Source organism: Sturnus vulgaris, chromosome 3, assembly GCF_052056855.1.
Source record: "Sturnus vulgaris isolate bStuVul1 chromosome 3, bStuVul1.hap1, whole genome shotgun sequence".
NCBI lineage: Eukaryota > Metazoa > Chordata > Aves > Passeriformes > Sturnidae > Sturnus > Sturnus vulgaris.
Window position 1 is genome coordinate 41,221,105 of NC_142245.1, and position 21,151 is coordinate 41,242,255.

Sequence of the window (21,151 nt, forward strand, 5' to 3'; positions counted from 1 at the left end):
CAATGCCAGTCTGCTATGGTGTTAAGTGTCCCAACAAAAGCAATACAAGTTTTCTTCTGATTCAGATCTCATTACAGTTCCAGGGAGGGAAAAAGAGCAATTTGATTTGCTTTTCATTTGAATCATGTAGGTTTACACTGGTTTAGTCTTTATGGCATTGTAAATATAACAGAAATAACTAAATATAACATAATATAACTACAAAGGGAAGGTGCTTTCAATGGAAGATTTTTTTATCATAAATGACTAACTTAATGCAGGCTACTTTTAACTTTGTCATGGAAATCCCAAGATGAACAACTACACAAGTTTACTTCTTTCAGGAAGCTGAAATGGATGATGACTGAGCAGAAAGGATGAAACTTTGCATGATTTCACATATCTAGACTGACAAGGGACCAAATCATCATCTCATTTTCACTGAGTTCATTAAGGTTCAAAAGAAAACAGAGAGGGTGAAAATATAGAGGCAAAACAGGAACAAAAGCTGTCATGCAACACCAAATGTCAATACTGATGTCTTTATTTCACTATTTTCTAAGATACTGTAGATGCCATAGTAACATTGCTTTAAAGTGAGAGTAGAGGTGCTGTGAAAACGGTACTATATAAAGCTGAAATCCCAGACAGACAGACAGACGCTCAAGCTCAACTGGGAGCAGAGCTGAGTCATAGGTACGAAACCCTCAGCAACACACTCAGGAGCTGTGAGGCAAGGAGACTCCCTAAGAATTTTTTCTGCTGCTCTCCCTGAGGGAGAAATTATCACAAGAAACTACAGAAAGCCAGAATGCCGAGACATTTGAAGAGAAATAGGCAAGCACTGCAGTATGTGAGACGATGACATTTCGAGATATGGAGTCAGTACTGCATCTGGGATTTGCTCCAGAGCCATCTGACCACTGCCCAGCCTCAGAGGTGAGTATCATCTCTGAATCAGCACCTCCTCAAACAAAGCTTTGTTTTTACTGACGACTGCCCAGTTACCTCAGTAAAGCGAGGGTGGAAAGTACCAAAACAGAGGCAGTACAAGAAAAGCAAAAACATGTGATTGCATTGTTTGAGGCTAAAGCATAAAACAAAAAAGCTGAATCAGATGAATGATGGGGTGAGGGAGAAGGAAAAAGCAGAACTGTAACCTTACAAGGGAAACTTCTGAGGAGGCAAAGTGAGTTTCAGTAGACACCAGGAGGCAAGAGCCTGGTCTCAAGGGCGCAGTTTCCATGAGTGTGGAGCTCAGCATTTCCGCAGTCCAGCTGTGCAATTCCACACCAGCACACAGCACATTCAAATCTTCAACCTTTATTTACAAGAGGGAAGAAAAGCCTGTGGACAAGAGTAAAGAATCACATCCCAGGAGGGCAAAACAACTTAATTTCTTCTCTTCAGTAACTGAGAAATGGGGAGTTGATGTGCCTCCCTGAAGAGATGATACAAAATCACAGACAACAACAGCTCTCTGACCACCAGAAAGATAAATGAGTGCTTGTAGACCATAGCTGTACTCCATGGAGAGAGCTCTATTCTTATTTCTCTTTCAGTCCCACAAATTTCACACCAGCAGAAGGATTTTGAAAGCTAGGGTAAAAGGGCAAACTTTCTCGTGGCTGTGGTGCATACAGCCCATTAAATGTTTTGTAAGTCCCCACTTCCCTGGGGATTGGTTATAATTACCATGGTTGTGCCTGTGGTTAACAACAAGGAGGAAGAGATGAACAGAAAAAATAAGGCAAAAACCAAACCCTAAACTGATCAGTAGAAGAATAAGTGGTCAAGAGCAGAAGCAAAGCACTGATCTGTTTTTTATAAATAAGGCGCTTTAAAAAGTTATGTTTTTGAAACAACCTAGATCATCTGCATTGGAAAAGATTAGTTTTAATTTACTCATTTGACACATTATGAGAAAGACAGAAATACTAAGTCAAAACCTTAAAGCTTTCCTTAAAACTCCAGGGAAACAACTCCTCTCATAAGATCACAAATGTCTGCCTGTTATAGTATTTCTTTCAATACAAACATTACTCAAATTAGTTTTATGGCTTCTTTTACAACTTGTTACAGAGAAAACGTTTTTAAACCAAGCAAGGGAAAAACTGCAGTTGACACCATTCACATAATTATCTTTGTTATGGGTAACTTACACCCTTTTATAGCGGAATACTCATCTCCAAGAGTAAATCGGTAGGTAAGCTTTACCCTGATGTGTGGAGAGATTTTCAAAAAGGCATTTGGGATAAAACATGTATCTTTTGGCAGATAATCACAAGAGGTAGTCTGTGCTTTAGAAGTGACAGTCCTCAGAATCATTAGCGGTATTTCTTCTAATGTCCCATATGGGTTTTCCTGTCTGGGAAAAATGAAAAGTTTGTTTGCTAGAATACAAAATCCCTGTTGCAGAGGAGACTTTCAGAAATCCATTTTATGCCATCAGGGAAAAGATGCTATTAGGTTTTTTTCACTTTTTTTTCTTTCAGAGAAAAGCAAATGCAGATGGAGTTCCTCTGGTGTATGAGAAGGGATGCTGTAGCATTGATGGCATTAACAGTCATCGGAAGGGAAAGCATCTGGATGCTGCCACAATTGTACTGGTGGAACAGGAGAAAGTAGGTGAATAAATATTATCTACTTTGCAGAGTAAGTTTTGTGGCCCACCATCCTTATCAGCATTGCTACTTGGTAGATTATGTTGTGACATTAATTTTTCCACAAAATTATGAAAACAAAATGTAGGTGCACTTGAAGTATGCTTTTAGTATGGATTCTTCAATTCTGCAAATGCATAAAAACTTGAAATCATGGGGGGGGGAAAAAACAAATCTCAGCAACTGATTTTGAGAAACTGGTTTGTCTCCAGCTCTGCTAACATGGGTGATTTTTTTTTGGTCTTGGATCAGTTTGGAGTTAACATGGTATGTGCAACTGTCTTTTTTCAGACCAGAGCAAAGGCCCCCAATCTGCTCATCCTTATGACATAATGGTTTAATTTAGCCACAAAGCTAAGGAAAATGCACCTTAGTTTAACCCAACTCCTGGTTTATGTGTTTTCTGCCTTACAATTGCTAAAACTTCACCATGAACAAAAGAGGATGAAATAACGAAAATAGAACAGTCTCATTACTTCTGACTGGCAGGTATCATAAACCTGGACAACTTCACTGTGCTGGAGAGATTGAGAGGGGTTAATTGAAGCCTACTTCAGTGGGGACTTTCTTGCCTTTACAACACACAGCACTTTCCTGTGTGGATTCATAGAACACACTTTCACCCATTTCTTGAGTAAACCCAACCAAGTGGTCCTCCTTTGGCAGTAGAATTTGAAGTAGACAGAATGCAGAAGTAAGAGCTAAGATTAACTACCACACTTTCCTTCCCTCCTTTTATGCCTATTTCACTGGTTGCCACATACAAAGAAGGTAACTCTCAAAGGCACAAGAATCTGAAAAACAAGAGCAGATACATCATCTTCTCCATTCTTTCAAATTCAGGCACTGCAATGTGTTTGAAATCAGCCATAGAACGCCAACACATAAAAATCATTTACATTTTGAAAACATCTTGGTTTAGCTATCTTAATAGTGTTGATTTAATGGAATATTAAAAGAGTTGGTTTTGGAATAAAAATTAGAGATTTTACTTGCCAGAAAAGGGCTTCAAGTTTTAAAAAAAAATAACTTCTGAAGTATGTTTTATTTAACATCTGCACACACTAAGTGCTAAAATTTAAAATCTAGTGATACGAATCAGCCTTCAACTGTGTCACAGAAAAAAGCTTGCTTTCAGATTTACTCTTTAGTAATAATTGCAATGCATAACCATACAGTGATAAAGTAGGAACTGTGCAGACTAGCAGCAGATCCATCAGGGTTTCAGATATTTAGAGAGATGGCTTTTCAATTAATGCAATTATAATGTTTAACTGCTGTCCCAGACACGTTCTAGTCACAGAGGTTGTATGATACAGGAAAGATTGGCATGGAGGTCTGCTGATGCAGAAGTTTAAGTCAGAGTCACAGAACCTGTACACTAGTTGCTGGTAGCTTGAAGGTAGAGAAAACAAAGTTGAACTGATTCAGGTTTTTCTTTGTTACTCACTAGAAAAAACCAGAAATTTCTACTAAAAGAAAAGGAAGGTGAATGTTATAGATAAACCCACACAGTCAGCTCACCCCCTTGCAAAGCCTTCAGTTTATTCATAACAATTCTTGAAATTAAAACCATTTACTGCTTTCTGCAGTCATACACAGGCTCAGATTTGGCCCTGCGGGAAAGAGGTGTGACACCCTTGAATTACATCTAGACTTCATATGAGTTCACATGTTAAGGTTTAATGAGTTAAGTGTCATTTTGCCAATTATTATCATTACTTACCACCTGAAGGCACACTGGCAAACTGCATCTTCCCTTCTTGCCTGTGCACTGCCACACAATGCCTAATAATATACTGCAATCTCAGGAAAAGAAAGACTTTCTTCATTATACACTTTGTGGTTTTGTCTTCTGTACTCTAAAAGGTCTGCATTCCAGTACCCTTGAACTCCTGGCTCTCAGCTAGAAGAGAGGTAAGTTCTCCCACATCTCACAGTAAAAGCATCTCTGCTGAAATATTGATACATTTCAGATAGAGTACGCTTCAAAGTAGTGAGAGAGACCGAACAGCAAAGGACAGCTGCGCCCTTCAAAGTCTTCCAAAGCCATGCTGTGGCCAGCCCATCACCATCCATGCACTCACTGAGGGAATGTGCACCCCAAACTGTTTTTCTGGAAGGCACTTCCCTGCATGAGTTGGACCTTGAATGGATTGATCACTTGCTTCCTTACATATCCTCAGTCAGAAAGCTATTTTCAAGGCAGATCTAGTGATCCGATCATTTATTTTTCATTTCCTGAGACTTTGTTCTCCAGGAAGCAAAACTGTACTTTGTAAGAGCTGATGGTAACACAGAGTGTGTCCTGTGTGCAGAACCAACTGCTGCTTCTCTGCAGTACTCGGAGTCTTTACTAACAGCAAATACTTTTACGGAATCCTTGCTGAACTGGGAGAGTAAGTCTTGTTAAGTGAACAAAAGGAAATGACTAGCAAATATTTACATGAAAATTATTTGTACTTGAGTAACTGGTAAATCAACATAAGGAAGGTTTTTGTTCTGATTTCTGTCTTACTTTAGAAATATTTCCAGTCACCTGTGAAGACACAAATGCAGAAAGCACACACAAAAGGAGTCTTCTGAGACTAGCAGAAAAATGCATGAAGCAAATGCTATTAATAATAAAAATAGATATAGGAGAGCTAAACCCTCTGAGAACAGACTTCTTGTGCCACAGGGTCAGACAGGTCATCACACTATGAGCTAAAACTTTAAGTTAAATTACACGTTTTTCACTTGCATAAAGCTACATTACTCCAAATAAAAGCTAGGCAGGGGCTCAGCGGCCCATAGGTTCCAACCAGTTCCTGAGGTTCAGCTCTTCATCTCCTGCACACCCACACACAGATGTTCCAGGCACAGGGAAGCAGGGCACTACCTGGCTCAGAGACTGGAAGGGCACTGCCCTCCCCCTTTCAGTCATTCCATCACTGGTTTGTAGGCATGTGTGTGTCCCACCAGTGGATCAGACAGGACTCATCCCTCGACCAAAAGAAGACCTCTTCTGTTATATGATGATCCCATGGCCCTGCTCTATGCCCAAACGTTTGTGTAACCCTGGCTATGTGACCAGAGCCTGCATTTAGTTGTGTGATCTATGTCAGAATTCATCTGACACCAGAGCCCATGGATCAACTCTGTCAGCACTGGCTTGGATGCCAAATACCATCAGATCAAGGAATTATGCAGACACTGACATGGTGGAAATGGAGCATAAAATGACAATTTGGATTGGTCTTTGGCAGGGTAGGGGCCTTTGAGATATAATTGATTTTTGCAAGGGACAATTATAATCCAAAAAAGGAAGAGATACTCCCTAGCAGTGACACTCTAACTGGCCCAGGGTCTTGTTCCTGGAAGTCCCTAACTTTCAGAAAAGGAGAACAGGCATTTTTCCCACCCTACCAGGAAGACTGAGGAGCGGGACCTGAAAAACTTTCTCATAAAAATCCTACTGGAAAGAAAACTCCTTTTGACAGTTACAATGGGGAGGACAAGAAGACACAGGCTTAAAATGCCTTAACAAAACTTGTGTTACATATTAGGAAAACCCTCAGATGCTAAGGACAATAATGCAAGATATAACACACACAGACGTTATGGGCATTTACCACTGGAGGCCTTCAATAAGAGATGTCTAAGAAAAATGTCTTTGGTGGAAAAGTTTAGATATAGCTGATGCTGCCTAAGAAGGAAGAGGAGTCCGGATTAAGGGTTTTTAGATGCCTTCTTTAGATACCAATTTTCTGTGATTTTCCTGTGTACAAGTTGTCCCTACATCTACGTGCTTAATTTTCCCTTTCTGTACTTCAGCAGTTAATTTGAGGCTTGTTGCAAGGAGCACATATCAAGCCTGAGGCACGTGAGACTTTATTTGGGATAAAGTCAGAAGCAGTTGGGGAATTAGGAGCAATTCCTTTATTATGAAAGTATACACATATGAGTATTGCCCTCAAACCCAGCATAAATAGGTAGAAGAGTATCAAAGGACTTGAATATTTATCCTAATTTTCCTTTTTTTTCAAATGGAAAATGCAAAGCACAAAGGTCTGAACCATCTATAATGACACAGCAAGTTGTCAAAATGAGTCCAAAAAATGGATTTCCTGGCTCCACAAGCGACGTGAGGACTACACCCTCCTCCTGCTCATGCTCTGTCTCCCCTCCCTTGCCTCCCTTTCCCCAAGCAAGCCGTGCAAGACTACAAGAACTGCAGCACTTCCTCATAAAAGTCTTGCCTGCAGCTGGGGAAAGTTACACACTACAACAGTGTCGGTACCTTCTGCTGTAACAAGAACATGCATCACAAACATGATCATTACCACAGGGGGAAAAAATAAAAACTAAAGCTGTCTCAGGACTTACACCCTGCAGAAATGTTCCCGGCTTGATAAACCCTATCTCCTTTCTTTAACTTGCCTTCATGCTGGCTAACATTTGACAGAAAGCCTCTCTTCCTCTACCAAGTGAGTAACTAAAAAATAAATAAATAAATAAAAGAGACAGAATTAAGGACATACTGCTGATAAGGAACAGAACTGCTCTTTATACAAGTGCAGAAGAATTCACAAGCATTTTGCAAGTGAAGCATTGTTGCTCCAGCCCACTGGAAAAGGAGCAGTCTGGCTTAGCATTTTCTGGGCTCTTTCCTAAGGCTGCTGTAACTTTAGCTTGTAGGAAATCAAAATCAGAGCCTAAGATTAGAACCAAAAATCTCTCTTAACAAAGTATTACAAAGCCAGTGCCAGTCCTTCTGCACTATCACTTACAAGCATAGTCTCACTTCCATTTCCTACGTGCCAGTGCTGGAACCGAAGGAGGACCCAAGCTTGAATCATCCACAAGAGATCTTGCCTCTCAAAATGACCATGCTGAGGCACATCAGGCTCCAAATTAATTCTGAATTCATTTCCAAGAACTCTGCTAGGCTCTAAGTCCCATACATAGATTAAACATAATTTGGATTCATCATTACCAGTAAGACTAAAAACGAATTAGAAGAATTAAAGTGTAAGAATAATGAACTAAAAATACATCAGGAATAAAAAAGTCAGAAACATATTCCAAAAGAATAAAAGTCAATGTTTTAATTGGTTGTTTTCTCAAAAGAAAAAAAAAATACTCTCTTGCGTCATTGGAATAAATATTATCAAATTCTTTATATGCTTAGGTATTTCCTAGCTCATTCCAATGGCATATTTAAATTTTGATTTATAAATCAAGGGATATTGCTCACTGCCATAAGATGCATTCCACTGGGTCTCAAAGTCTTTAGCAGATCCCCACTCTGTGTACTTTATCCTGATGGTTTCGCATTCATGTTCATCAACACTCAGCAAGAACCATAAACAAAGCCCTTTCTCAGATGCACACATGCAGTTCCCATTGACTTTGCTGGATTTTCAGCTGACTTCAATCAAAACTCTGCGCATGCAGAAGGGCAAAACTTGGCTCTGCACATTCAATAAAATTACATCACTAGATACTTTTTAAATGAAGGGCAATGCAGGCCATACTGAAAAATAATATAAACTGAAACCCCTAAACTGTAGCCAAATAAATTCAAATTTCAGTCAGGTTTTTCCAGAATAATAAAAAGGGCGTACAGTTTAGGCAAGATGAAATGAAACCCTAAAACCATCTCATTTAACAGAGTGCACTCTGCCTCTTTTAGCAGGACAAAGTGTGAAACCCAGCTATTTACACAAGGTGATGATCTTGTTGCTTCAGGTATAGCAACGACATTGGCATCTGAAACAATCAAGTAAAGGTCAGGTTACAAGCTGTGATTTGCTAAGTCCTTTTCTGCAGCTGTATCCTGGCCCAATAAGCTATAACTCTCATTACAAGTGAATTTGAAACTTAGAATACCACAGTAGAAAAAGTAATAGATGACATTAATAACTAATATTGTATTATTTTTTAATCTACTCTAATAGTGGTATTTTAAACATATTAAATGCCTGAGCCTAGGAGTATCTATCTTAAACCATCCAACCCTTCTTCCCAACTTGCCAAAAGAACAACATAACAAAAATCCCACACAACCTAGTAAAAACAGTTCCCTTCCAAATTTCAAATGACATCGTGCAACACAATTTCTGCCAGGTACATTAGCTAATGCATACTAAGCAAAGCAATGCCCCATGGTTTTTTTCCAAATTTCTTTCCTTTATTTTACTTTTACTCATTCCATGATGTAACAAACTGTACCTTTTTACTGCATCTTTAAAAATACCTACCTACTGGGATGAAGAATATTCTCACTTCTAAAAAACGATCTAACAACAGGCTTTTTCACACTTTCTGTTTGTCTGATAAGCACTTGTTAGCCTGCAAGTACAAATTTATACACAGAAGTACTCAGGGATGAAAACCACAGAGGAGACGATGTTCATGTTTGGTTGTCACTCCCCACCCAAAGAAGAAACATCTCTGATGATTTTCACACTTAAATAGGAGAACAGATTTTATGAATAATTTTTTCTTCATAGCTGGAACAGACCCTATTCTCCACTCCATTATAATACTGAGTCACTTTGCATCAAGTTGGTCATTACTGACAAACCCAGGAAGAAAGGAGGGAAGTGGATGAAATGCTCTGAAGCTACAAATGTGACAAGATATGTATCAGGTTGCTTCTTGAAGGAAATTATTTAAAATCAGAATAAAATCATTACAATACAACTCACATAAGGGAAAACTATTTCATAATTATTGAGAAAGTCCAGTAAATCTAACACCGGTGGTCAAAGGGATTGCAAAGACTTTTTCTTTCACTTTTGAGTTGTTGTTTTTTTTTTTTTTTCTTGTAAATCAAGCAAGAGTCTAGCCTGATACAACTGCTGAGTCGTAGTGGTCATTCACACTAGATAATCCAGTAATTTAAATAATTAGTATGGTGGAACCTGTTTCTCCTAAACTGTGGCACTGTCAAATGGTTACGAGGTCTGGCAGGGCTCTGCTCTCTCTCTCCAGATCAGCTCCCCTCCTAACATCCCATCCTGACGCTGGTGGCCTGTGAAGACACTAATTTGTCTCAGAACTCCTTCATGTAACTCCAGGTCTACTTCCTGTTGTCTCTGTTGGAGCATGAACTTAGATAATTTACCATGTGTTACATGGAACATTTATTCTAGCTTAAACTCTGTGACACAATCGGGAAAGGAAAGGTATCCCCATCTCTCCCCTCAGTCCTACTGGGATGCAACTCTTCCAAGGAGGGAGTTATTAGTTTGTTTTAAAAGCATAGCATGCCTGTTTGATGATGAAAATAAAAATGTGAATGCTCATTTTCCAAGAAAGTTGATTTTAAACAGTTAGGAAAGAAAATAAAAACCAACAAAACACACAGGTCAAAAAACTCGGCTTTTCAGCCTGTCCTGTTTAAGCAATGACACATGAAGAACTTTATGTTCAAACAATTACCTGGTACTTTAAATAGGACACTAAGGGAATAACATTTCAAAATGTATTCACACAGCATAAGACTAATCCTCCTCCTGGGAGTACCAGTGCAAATCAGAGTAACTCCTCAGAGGTCAATTGAAGTACACCAGCACAAAATAAATGTGTGACACGAGGGAATCAGGCCCCATCTACCTCTATTTTAATGCAGAGGTTGCAGATCATCTGCAATGGTAAAGTGAACAACATAAATATAACTGACATCTATTCAATTGATCTCACATCCTGCCGACTATTCACAGCTCCAAATACAGGGCTGAAGAACAATGGTTTGAGGAAGGCAGGCAGAAATCAGGGTTCTAACCCATTCACACATTCGAATTTGCTAATACCTCATACTTGAACTGCCTTCATCTCCCCACACTGCTAAAGCATGAAAGGTTTAGTTTGACATTGTCCTCCCCACGTCCTAAAGAACAAGTTCTCCTAAAACAAAGTAAATGAAAAAATACCAGGAGAGATGCGTGGGGGAGAAGATAAATGCAAAAAATATGTGCAAACATGAGAACCTATGGAGAAACAATCAAGAGAATCCCTGTCTAACATACCACATATATATGAAAGGCACTAGCATATCGATTAATTATTTGGAAACCTAGCACTAAGAAAGAATGGTATGTGTGCAGGGGAAGACTAAAAGATGAGGCTATTTCAAACCATGGTGTCATTTGTGCTAATTTAAGTGGATCTGTAATTATTTCCCATAACTTCATGATGTCCTGAACCGGCTTCCTCCTCCCCTGCAAGGCTGACAAAAGGACTCTTGGCAACACACTAAATATATTATGCAATGTATTGGATACTACCGAGAAAAAGCACTGAATTACACAGAAACAAAGAACATTAGGTGCGAATATCACCACCTCCAGGGAAAGAGCACCTTTAACTACTTATCACATCAGTAAACGCAGGCATTCTCTTGTACCCCTGTAACAGCATTTGCTACATATAACAAAGTTAAGGCGAATTTTACCTCAAATCTACTTAGGCTCGAGCTCTTTGACCGAGACTTCTTGCGGAGATAGACCGAGAAGAAGCGACGCACTGTGAACTTCTTCATGTTCATGTCCATCGCCCTGTCCCGGCTGCGGAGCGCGGAGGAGCTGCGGCGCCGGCGGCGAAAGCTAGCGCATCCCGACTGTCCCTATTTATATCCACAGGCAGCGGCTCCTCGGGAGAGCCTGGCGCTGCTCATCGGGCCGGGCACGGCTGGACCTGCCGGGGGGCAGCTGCCCGCTGCCCGGAGCATGGAGGAGCTGGGCTGGCTCCCTCGGCCCCGGCGGCGCTCACATTGCGGCCCGGCTCTGCTCCGCCGCTCCGCTCCGCCCGGGGCCGCCGCGCCCCGCCGGCTCCGCGCACGATCAGCGCCGGAGGATGACAGCTCCTGCGTCCCGGGCGGAGCAGCTCTCGCACAAACACTGCATGTGCCGAGTGCTCCGCGCTCCCTCTCCTCTCCGTCAGGCTCTTTCAATTTCCTGCTTTCTGAATCACATGGGGAATAGGCACATGCTGCACTTCTGTTTTTAGCTCAGAATTCAGACGCTGCTATAATTATTGAGGGCTGTGCTGGTCAGACCCGAGAAGAAATCAGCTCCCCTGTGAGAGTGGCTCCTGGAAGAAAGCTGAAAGATGTCGTGCCCCCACTGCCAGAATAGAAGGGTTTGAATCTCCTTTTATTCCGGGGAGTATGCAAAACAGCAGTCCCCCCCCTCCACCCCCGAAATTGAAAAGCTCACCATCCAGCTCACAATCACCCGCCCGCTTTACATTGAAATACCTAACACTGGCACAGCCCTGAAAATAGAAAGCACAATCTAAATGGTAAGCATTACTATTCTCATTGTACTACAGCAGGGAGCTACAGCCCTTCTAGGAGGTTAAGTATGTACATCTATTTACGGGCTGTAATTTTGAGCTGCATGGCAAGCATGCAGACTTACAGCTGCACCCCCACCTCCCCGCAACAAAATCACATTTTTCAGCTTTTCTTCAAAAACGAATGGATCTCAGTGTGTTCCAGAGACCAAAGAGCTTCCTCTGCCTATATCACACAGTTCAGGCTCCTTTTCCATGGCAGCCTTTCCATTTTGACTACTAAGGAGCACCCAGACATGTCTTTCTCCCGTGACCTCACATGAAAAGGAAATTATTTTGATGACTTATTAATGAATGAGATAAATAAGCCTAGGGAGAGCGGACATCACTACAGCCTGAGAAGACTTGGAGGTTAAATTACAACACCTCTCAAGTCCATCTGCTCTAAAAGAGAGGTGCATTTTGCTTTACTTGCATATCTAGGCTTTGCTGTGAGCTACCTTGGCTAGCAATGCCTGTCAGTATCTGCTTTTTTCTCAGGTTCTCTGTCCCATTCTTCTCCCTAAAGCTCACCATGGTCTATATGCACTCAGAGAAGTATTAAGAAAAGAAAAGAAAGGGGGAAAAAACAATATTTTGGCATTTATGGTTTCATTAAAAAGGAAGCTGGATTGGAACAGCTGCCATTAGTGATGGGCTCTATAATCTCATAGAGACTGACTCTGCTATGCTTGGACCCTGGTCCTACCTCAGCCTAAGGTAACAGTTTCACAGTGATAGTCTGGACAGCCTGCTTTTTCCTTATCCCTTCTCAGAACACCTCCTGATTGCTTCTCTAATTCTTGGTTTGCAACAAAAATACCTTTGGGGGTTGTTTTCACTGTGCTGCCCCAGTGCAAGCCATGTCAAGCCCAGGAGCCCTTTGCCATCACAGTTCCCTTGTTTCGCCAACTAAAGATCCAGGAGCAGAGGCAAGTGTCCAAGGAGAAAACCTCAGGTATGTATAGGTACACCTATACACAGGTGAAACAATGAACAGGCTAAAAGGCAATTTAGTTGGTCAATGCCAAAATTACTTGCTGATGCAGCCTCTCTAGTCAAGTTTTGTGTCTCTTCTCAACCTTGCTGCAGTAAAATCTGCAGTGTCACAAAGGCCTCAGACACTCAGTTGATTACCTGACCTCCCCCTCACCTGTCCTGACACACCACACAGCTGCTGCTACTTCTGTCCTGCCTTTTTCCTGGCAAAGAGGTGTCCTGGCACAAGCTGGACCAGGCTTTGGGCTGGCAAAGGCTTTTGGCAGCCACACACATTCCCACCTGTGTAAGACACTTGAGCTTTAAACAGCAACCAGACAAGTCCAGGGTAAGGTCCTTGAACCCTTCTCATCATGGATGCATCCCTGGTTACTGACATATTTATTAATGCAGAGGAGGTGATAATTTCCCAGCTTTGAATACACAGGCATTGTGCAATAATATGAAGTATATGAGTGCCTGTTACTATTACACTGGCAGATTTATCACAACCTTCCCTTCTCATTACATCAGTGGTGATTTCACATACAGGGACGTGCATTCACCATTAAATGTGCCTCCACTGTAATAAACTTCCAATAAAATTACACAGGCCATGACTTAATACCTATCAGGTACGCTTATTACATTCAGAATTTTGTTCTTTACCACTTTTTTTTTTTTTTTTAATCCATCATAATGTATTGAAATTTATTGTGCAAGTCAGAGCAAAAACTAGCCCTGTACGCTAAAGGTTAGACTATAACACTGAGCACCATGCCCAGGGATAGAAAGTAACTCTCTTACATTCTTGACATGGCACAGGTATGGAAATAGACTCACTCTTCTTATTTTCTTACTCTGCTTTCAGACAGGTGATTAGGGATTTAATACAGAAGGACAACCAACCACCTTCGCTCTACTGGGCAGCAGAGCAGCAGAAATATTGAAGAATATATTCCAACTTTCGCAAAAAAGCAAAAGCAACTGAGTTGCAAAATTTAAATTAAAAATGTACATAAAAATACAAATGCAGAAATTAAACAAAATACACGTGCATGCAAAATTAAAGCATAGGGATAGATACATGAAAAGCGAATGCTACTACAGTTCCATGTAGCACGCTTCAAGACTTAATTGAACTTAACTTTTCTTCAGAAAAACAAATAAGAGGTATCAAAAACATTAGCTCAAACTTTCACATAAGTCGACAATAATCAGTTTTCATGGTGATTCTAATAAAAAGGTGCAAGCCAAAAAATAAATTCCATTAAATTGGAATATTCAGCATAACATTTATAAATATACTACTTTCAGATTGGTCTACAATGTGAAATATTAACTGCACTTAGAAATTCATGTCTTTAAATTATTGATCTTCTCTGAGCAATTTTAACTGCTGAGGAGCTTGATGGAGAAAAAAATCTTCAAATGTCTCTGTTTAAGACAACAATAGACAACAAAAGTGGTGGAGGCGGCATATGACACATTGGCATCAACCAGTAATACTCATCTATATTCTGAAATATGCTTTTTAAAATTAGAATCATATATGCTATAACACAAAAGAAATAAATACAATATCATGGCTGCCCCTCCTCCAAGTGGGCTTAATAACAAAATAAAGTTTACTTCAGCTGGAAAAAGTCTTTTAAAAAACCCGAAGCCAAAAAGCTCATAGCCAGGATTCAAGACAAAGTCTCTAATAGGAATCACCAAAATTGGATATTATATAACCCAAGTCTGAATTTTTAGAAGATAAATGGACAATTCCCAATTAATATCTAATGAAAGCCAAAGGTCCTTTCCTCATGTCTACAGATGGACCATTGCAAGAGCAGTAACAGACTGAAGGACTCAGGCTTAGAAAATTAACAGGGGGCAGCAGAACAGCCTGAACAGCACCCAAGTGAGAAGGATGCCAGTAGCCAATGCCAGATGAGTCATCAATTTCTAAATGATAGAACATGCAAGTCCAAGATATCTACCACAAACTGGATGATATAATTACCCAGAGAAATTTTGATTTACTGTATTACACAGAACATCAGGCCTGATGTCAAAATTAGGCCTTCTATTTTTTTATGTGAATCAACAATTTGTCAGCAAACCCAGAATGATTCTGCTATTTGAGTAAATTTAGAGATCACTGTGGAAGTAAAAAACGATGAATTGATAGTATCTTCCTTGCAAACGCAATCAGTATTACCAATCCTTCCTCAGTAAGTCCATCAGAAAGCCAGAAAGAAATCCAGGGAGAAATAAGAAAGCATCAGAAGCAGAGACACCACAGATAGAACAAATAAGATTATTGGAACATAACATGCAGAGAAAAGGAAAATGAGATTCCCACAATAGAGGCCCAAGAGACAATGCCAGAGAAAAGGTGAATTACACAGTGCCATTTATGCTCTCATCAAAGAAACTCAGGAGCAAGAGCAGATGTTTCCAAGAGACACCAATCAGCTGAATAAGGAACAACATTTTCCCCCCGGTGGTTAGATTGTATATGACTCTTTCAGTGACTGCTGTTTCCTCATCCTGAATGCTGGACAAATTGCCATATGGCTTTTGTTTCCTCACTGAATACCTAAGATGGCTATTTTTCTTATTGATGTTTCTTTCAGTAATATGATGGGTTTTGCCCAAAGAAGTGCTTGGGCTTTGCTCTCATTACACCAGTGCATCCATGTGGTTCTCAGCCTTTCCAGCTGCTGTACATAGTTAAGTACTTGTCCTATTTAGCACACACTTACTTCACTGGAGTTTTCTCTCTCCAAAAGGCACAGTGCCCTGCCAGCACTGCAGAATACAGGCAGTGACTTTCCATCTCTCACCAGCATTGAGAAGTGATCACCCATGATGGCTGGTTGGGATACAAGTGAAGAGGCAGGAAATAAAGTGCTTCTTCCTCTTTTTCTCCCCTCCTGGCTGTGTATCACAAGCTTCAGTAATTTTGATACTTTTCTGTATAAGTATTATTCCAGTGGAGGTGCAGGCCCCTTCAGCCATCTTGCAAATTAAAATCACTGCTCAGAAGGAAGGAGACAGCAAAGTCATACATCTTCTCTCACGGAGTCTGATGAACTGGCAGGACACAGTCTTCTCTAACCCCAAAAGAAACATAACAGCCCTACAATGCCTGTTTAATCTTGCACTTGTTACCTCAAGGGAAAAGCAGAGTATCTCTTATACCCACATCTATGTAATTCCCTTCTTGCTAAAAGCATGATCCAACATACTGGCAATGACACAAAGAGTAATTAGTATAAATAGAAGTGCATCAACCACAGGAGAGTGACTTTAAAAATGCCTGTTTTGCTTGATATGGTGATATTCCACTTAGTGGATTCCATTCAACACCTTTAAACATTCTTGAAAATGGGTATCAAAATTAATTCTTGATAGATTTGAAATCAGTATTTTGCAGAGATGCAAGTAGCTTAGATAGAGGCAAAAGTCCGAAGAGTTTTCAATAGGCTACATCAATAGTAAGATTTAAAAAAAAAAATTACACAGTGGCACTAAGAGGATGAACCATCTTTGTGCCATGCTGGAGCAGAACAATCACATAATATCCTGAGTTGGAAGGGACCCACAAAGTTTGAGTCCCACTCCTGGCCCTGCATTTGACAACCCAAGAATTCCACCATGTGTCTGAGAGTTTTGCCCAAACTCTTCTTGAGCTCTGTCAGGCTGGTGCTGTCACCACTGCCCTGGGAAGCTGTTCCAGAGCCCAAACACCCTCTGGGTGAAAAACCTTTTGTTAATATACAAGTTAAATCTCTCCTGACACAGCTTCACACCATTGAGGTCTCCTTGTTTCAGCTGCCTAAAAATCTTCCTCAATCCCTCATCAGCACTCACCAGTCACATAATTGTAGTGTTACTTTTAGACTACCAAATGAGCCACCCTATGAGGACATGTGGCTTGTTCTTATTCGTGCAGGGAGACTCAGAAGTGCTGAAGAAATAACAGTTCCAGAAATAAGAAAACAATGTTTGATTGAGTTTTCACCAGATGACAGATATTTTAACTCTCTCAAAAGCATCTTGTGCCAGTGCTGGAACATCAGATTGGCAAGTGTCACAGCTGCTGTATTGACTGCTCCCATACGTGCTTTGCTTCTTACAGACTCACGTGAATGTGCAACAGCTTCACTGGCCACACACACATCAGTCAGCTGTGAACTACTTTTAGGATGGAGATCACAATGCCTAGCAATCTGCTATACTGGTCTTTATGGATTTTGGTGGCTTACATAGAAATATAAGTCATGGAACCCAAAAATCCAATTTCCTTCATATTACGTAAGCTTCTACTCCAACATGAAGGAGATTGCTGAAGATAAAATTCTGCTTTCTTTCTTTTGGACAATCAGAAAATCATACTGCTCTCCTATAAAGGACTGGAAGTTTTCTGGAAGGAAGGAAGGATGCTACTTAGTAACTGAAGTATGAACAGTCTTATCACATGAATATTTATGAATATGACTTTGAGTGAACATTATACAATAGAAAATTGGATGGAAGAATTTCATTATGCACAGCATATGTTTACTGTTTATTCAGACTAGCTGCGAACGATATTAAAAAGAGAGGCATTTATTAAAAATCTGCTAATAGGCAATTTTCCCTTAATAGGCTCTGCAAGATATCCTTCACCTAACAGGAGAAATAGTGCATGGAACATTTACTGCAGCACCCATTTCTACTTCTAATAATCATTGACAAAGCAAGCTGACATTGCAGTGAGCAGAAAAACCAGACCACTGTTTGCCATTGAAACCCTGAGAAACAGAAAAGCGTATAATGGGGCTTGCAAATTTTATTCAGGAAAATTTTAGGTAAAATTATTCCCTTTAATTATTTAATGAAACCACACACACGAGGTACAAAAGCATCATATTCAGTTGAACTGTGTGACCTGAATTAATATCCTTCCTTTATATCTGAAACTATTTGTTTGACCTTGAAGAACCTTAAACTCTCTAGCTATGCCTTGCTTCAGGGCTTGTTCAAAATTCAGACACATCCTGGATCCTCTATCAGAATGGGGGTACAGTTGGAACCATTTTCCTCTTATTCTTCCCAACTGGCATCTCTTGTCCCCAGTGAAGAAAATACCCCCTGGTATTTTCAGCCAGAAAGGAGACAGAGTGCACTCTGACAAGTGAGTATGTAAACTCAGGACCCTAAAGGTTTGCACCTGCACTGCAATGCAGAGAAAAAACTCTGCTTCAAATCTCCTTCCATAAAATGGGGCTGGAGTATTCTGTCACTGCATGACAGCTCTTTCAGAGAAAACACAATGATTGATATTATGTGTTTCACAGCTGAAATTTTAGTTGAAGGCTGTCACATATTTGCTAGATTTATTTACAGAAACAGATTAACTGTGAGTAATGTCAAAGAATAAACCAACGGGACATGCAAATTTACCTTGGTAGGCATTACATCTAGCAGGACAAATGACACATGGAATATTTTCAAAATATATTACACACCTAACACACTGAAAATTTGGCTCAAGATTGTATGAATTCCTATCCCATGTTAGACACAACAAAAATGAGATTTGTAAATTAAAAAATCATTAATCACTCTTGAAATCTTGAGCATTCATTTCCTTCTTGTTGGACTTGTATGGCTTTTTAGACAAATTTTGAAGGACTGCTTTAAATTAATGTAGTGACAGTAGTTAACTCCAGATTACAGGCACATCTTTCCCTGCCTGTTTTTGAAATAGAAGCAGAAGAAACAGAGAGAAAAAAAAGGTCTAGATTCTGTGCCTAATGTGTCTAATACAGCAACATAGTAAGTGTGAAACTGGAAAAAAAACACAATATCATTTTAACCCTCAAAAAGTCAGTTAGGTTCCATTTGATATTCACCAAAACACATAATGATTTCTTAATTCATCCAGAAGAATGTAGTCCAAGGTCCTATTTTACTGCTGACAAATAAAGGCAAGAAAGACAAACCATAAAATGTCTTAGGACTGATTGTTGTCACAACACTGCACTATTATTTGGATATCTTTAATATGTTAGATGACCTTTTCCTTATTTAATTTCAGATACAAAAGGTAGTACCTTCTCTTAAGTATAGTGTCACTTTTCTCACCCAAGTCCCCAGGCAGCAAGGAGTGCATGAGGCTCTTCCTACATAACTGAACCTGCCCACACTGGAAGTGGGTTTTCCTGGCTGATGCATCAACAAATATCTGCAAGAAATTTCAGCATCTTGTATATGTCTTCCTACTCATCTAACTAGTGTGTGAAATTAGTTATAAAGAACACATGTAAAATATTCAACGTCAAAATTTTTGATTAACCTAATGGACAAAAAAAAAGGCAACTCATCATATTAAGTCAATTTAATCCTTTGACATCTTTCAGTGAACTTCATATATCTTTTCAAATCCTGAAATAACCCTAACATGAGATTTACAGAGAAATAAGCAACACAATGGATAACACAAACAAAACAAGAATCTAACTCCTCTCATGCACAGCGCAAAAGTGGCTGTTTTATCTGTTTTTCATCAGCTAGAGATTAAAATGTGCAATTAATCCTATCATAAAGTAAGCCATGCTATTTAGTAAAGGGTCAAATATTTATTCATATGCTTCAATATACAGGGAAGATGTGTGTGCAGTTATGGCCAATATGTTATAAAATGCTTCCCAAGCAAGACTGACTATGTAAATACATTCTTCAAACAAAAGGAAACATCTTTTAACATACAAGAATATTAAATTTGTTACTTCACTGGCAATGCTGATGTTTGACTCCAATTTTTTTTTAACCAATCAAAAATCCTGTAAGAACCACATATGTTTGAACCATAAACTTCTGTTAATGTCACAAAGCAGTCATCTCAAATTCATAAGGTTTGCAGTGTATAGTGTGTGATTCACATGATATACATTCACTGGAATGTGACACCTTTGCCCTAATACGCTACTGGGATCTGATTTCATATTCTGATACTTCCTTTAACATCTGAAACTTACGAAATTTTACCATGCACAGTGATGTGGGGCAGAACATCTACCAATTAAGAGACTGACATTGTTCTCCTGCTTCGACTCCCAAAGGAGAAAATAGATGCATCCATCAGATAGAAGGAACAAATAATGCAGCTACTACACAGACTTGTAACAAGGTTCTCCTTCCCATCATCACAGACAAAAGAGAAATTTTACAGCTTCCTAAAAGCTTTTCAAGGGCATCTTGGTCTAGCTGGGCTGCTTGGGAGCTGCAAGCAAGGACATCAAGGAGCATTTCAAAAAGGCACAGCAGACCCTTGCTATTGTATGCCTTAGGGACGGAAAAATGCTTATTTTTTTTTTCCACTGTGATTTTACTTTCTTAATATTAACATATTTAGTCCTTTGCTTCACTCCAGAGTCCTCTCCTCATCTCTTCTTACTTCCTATTCCCCAAATCTTCTCTTCAAACACGACTCGCTCCTCTTAACTCAAGAAAGTTGAAATAATAAAAATAGCAATTAAAAAAATATTTAAAGAGCAAAACTTGAGCTTGAAAAGAGGATTACTTCCTGATACTTTATTTTTAGGGACTATTTTATGGCATGTATCTGGACTTCAGAATATCCAAAAACCATGCAAGAAGAAACATGAGACAGAATAAACCAGAAAAGGATATTCAGGTGGCTATCCCTGTCATGTACTAACACTTAAACTGATAATAGCTGGAAAGAAATCGTTTTAGTAGCATGACTGAATTTTGAAGCATTACTGTATGTCTTCAAGCACACAAAGCTTTAAAATCTATTGGTTTCTGGAGTCACAGTGATTCATGGAAAACACCAGAGTTGAAACATGCAGCAGGTGTCTGGTCACCAGTGGTGTCTCCCGTGGCTCAGTATTGGGGCTACTCCTATTTAATATCTTTATTGATGATCTGGATGAGAGGATTGAGTGCACCCCCATTAAGTTTGCATCAAATGACACCAAGTCAGGGTGTTGACGTGTTGCAGTGCTACAGATTTTGGGACAAGCAGTTGGAAAAGAACCTGGGGGTGGTGGTGGACAGCCAGCTGGACATGAGCCAATGCACGCCCAGGGTGGCCAAGAATGCCAATGGCATCCTGGCCTGTACCAGCAATAGTGTGACCAGCAGGGTGAGGGCACTGCTTTGTGCACTCAGCCCTGGTGAGGCTGCACCTCAAATCCTGT

The 21,151-nt window shown here is 39.9% G+C and overlaps 1 protein-coding gene across 3 annotated transcripts in view; it reads right to left on the reverse strand.

Moving 5' to 3' along the window:
* RPS6KA2 (ribosomal protein S6 kinase A2) overlaps nucleotides 1-21,151 on the reverse strand; it is a 262,329-nt gene that overhangs the window by 136,120 nt on the left and 105,058 nt on the right. The window contains exon 1 of one of the 3 annotated variants that reach the window (XM_014875797.2): nucleotides 11,086-11,441. The exons of the other annotated variants lie outside the window; for them this stretch is intronic. Coding sequence (XP_014731283.1) covers nucleotides 11,086-11,184 — 99 coding nt within the window. The 5' untranslated portion in view covers nucleotides 11,185-11,441. Of the gene's footprint in view, nucleotides 1-11,085; nucleotides 11,442-21,151 lie in introns of those variants that run through there. 3 annotated transcript variants of the gene reach the window in all.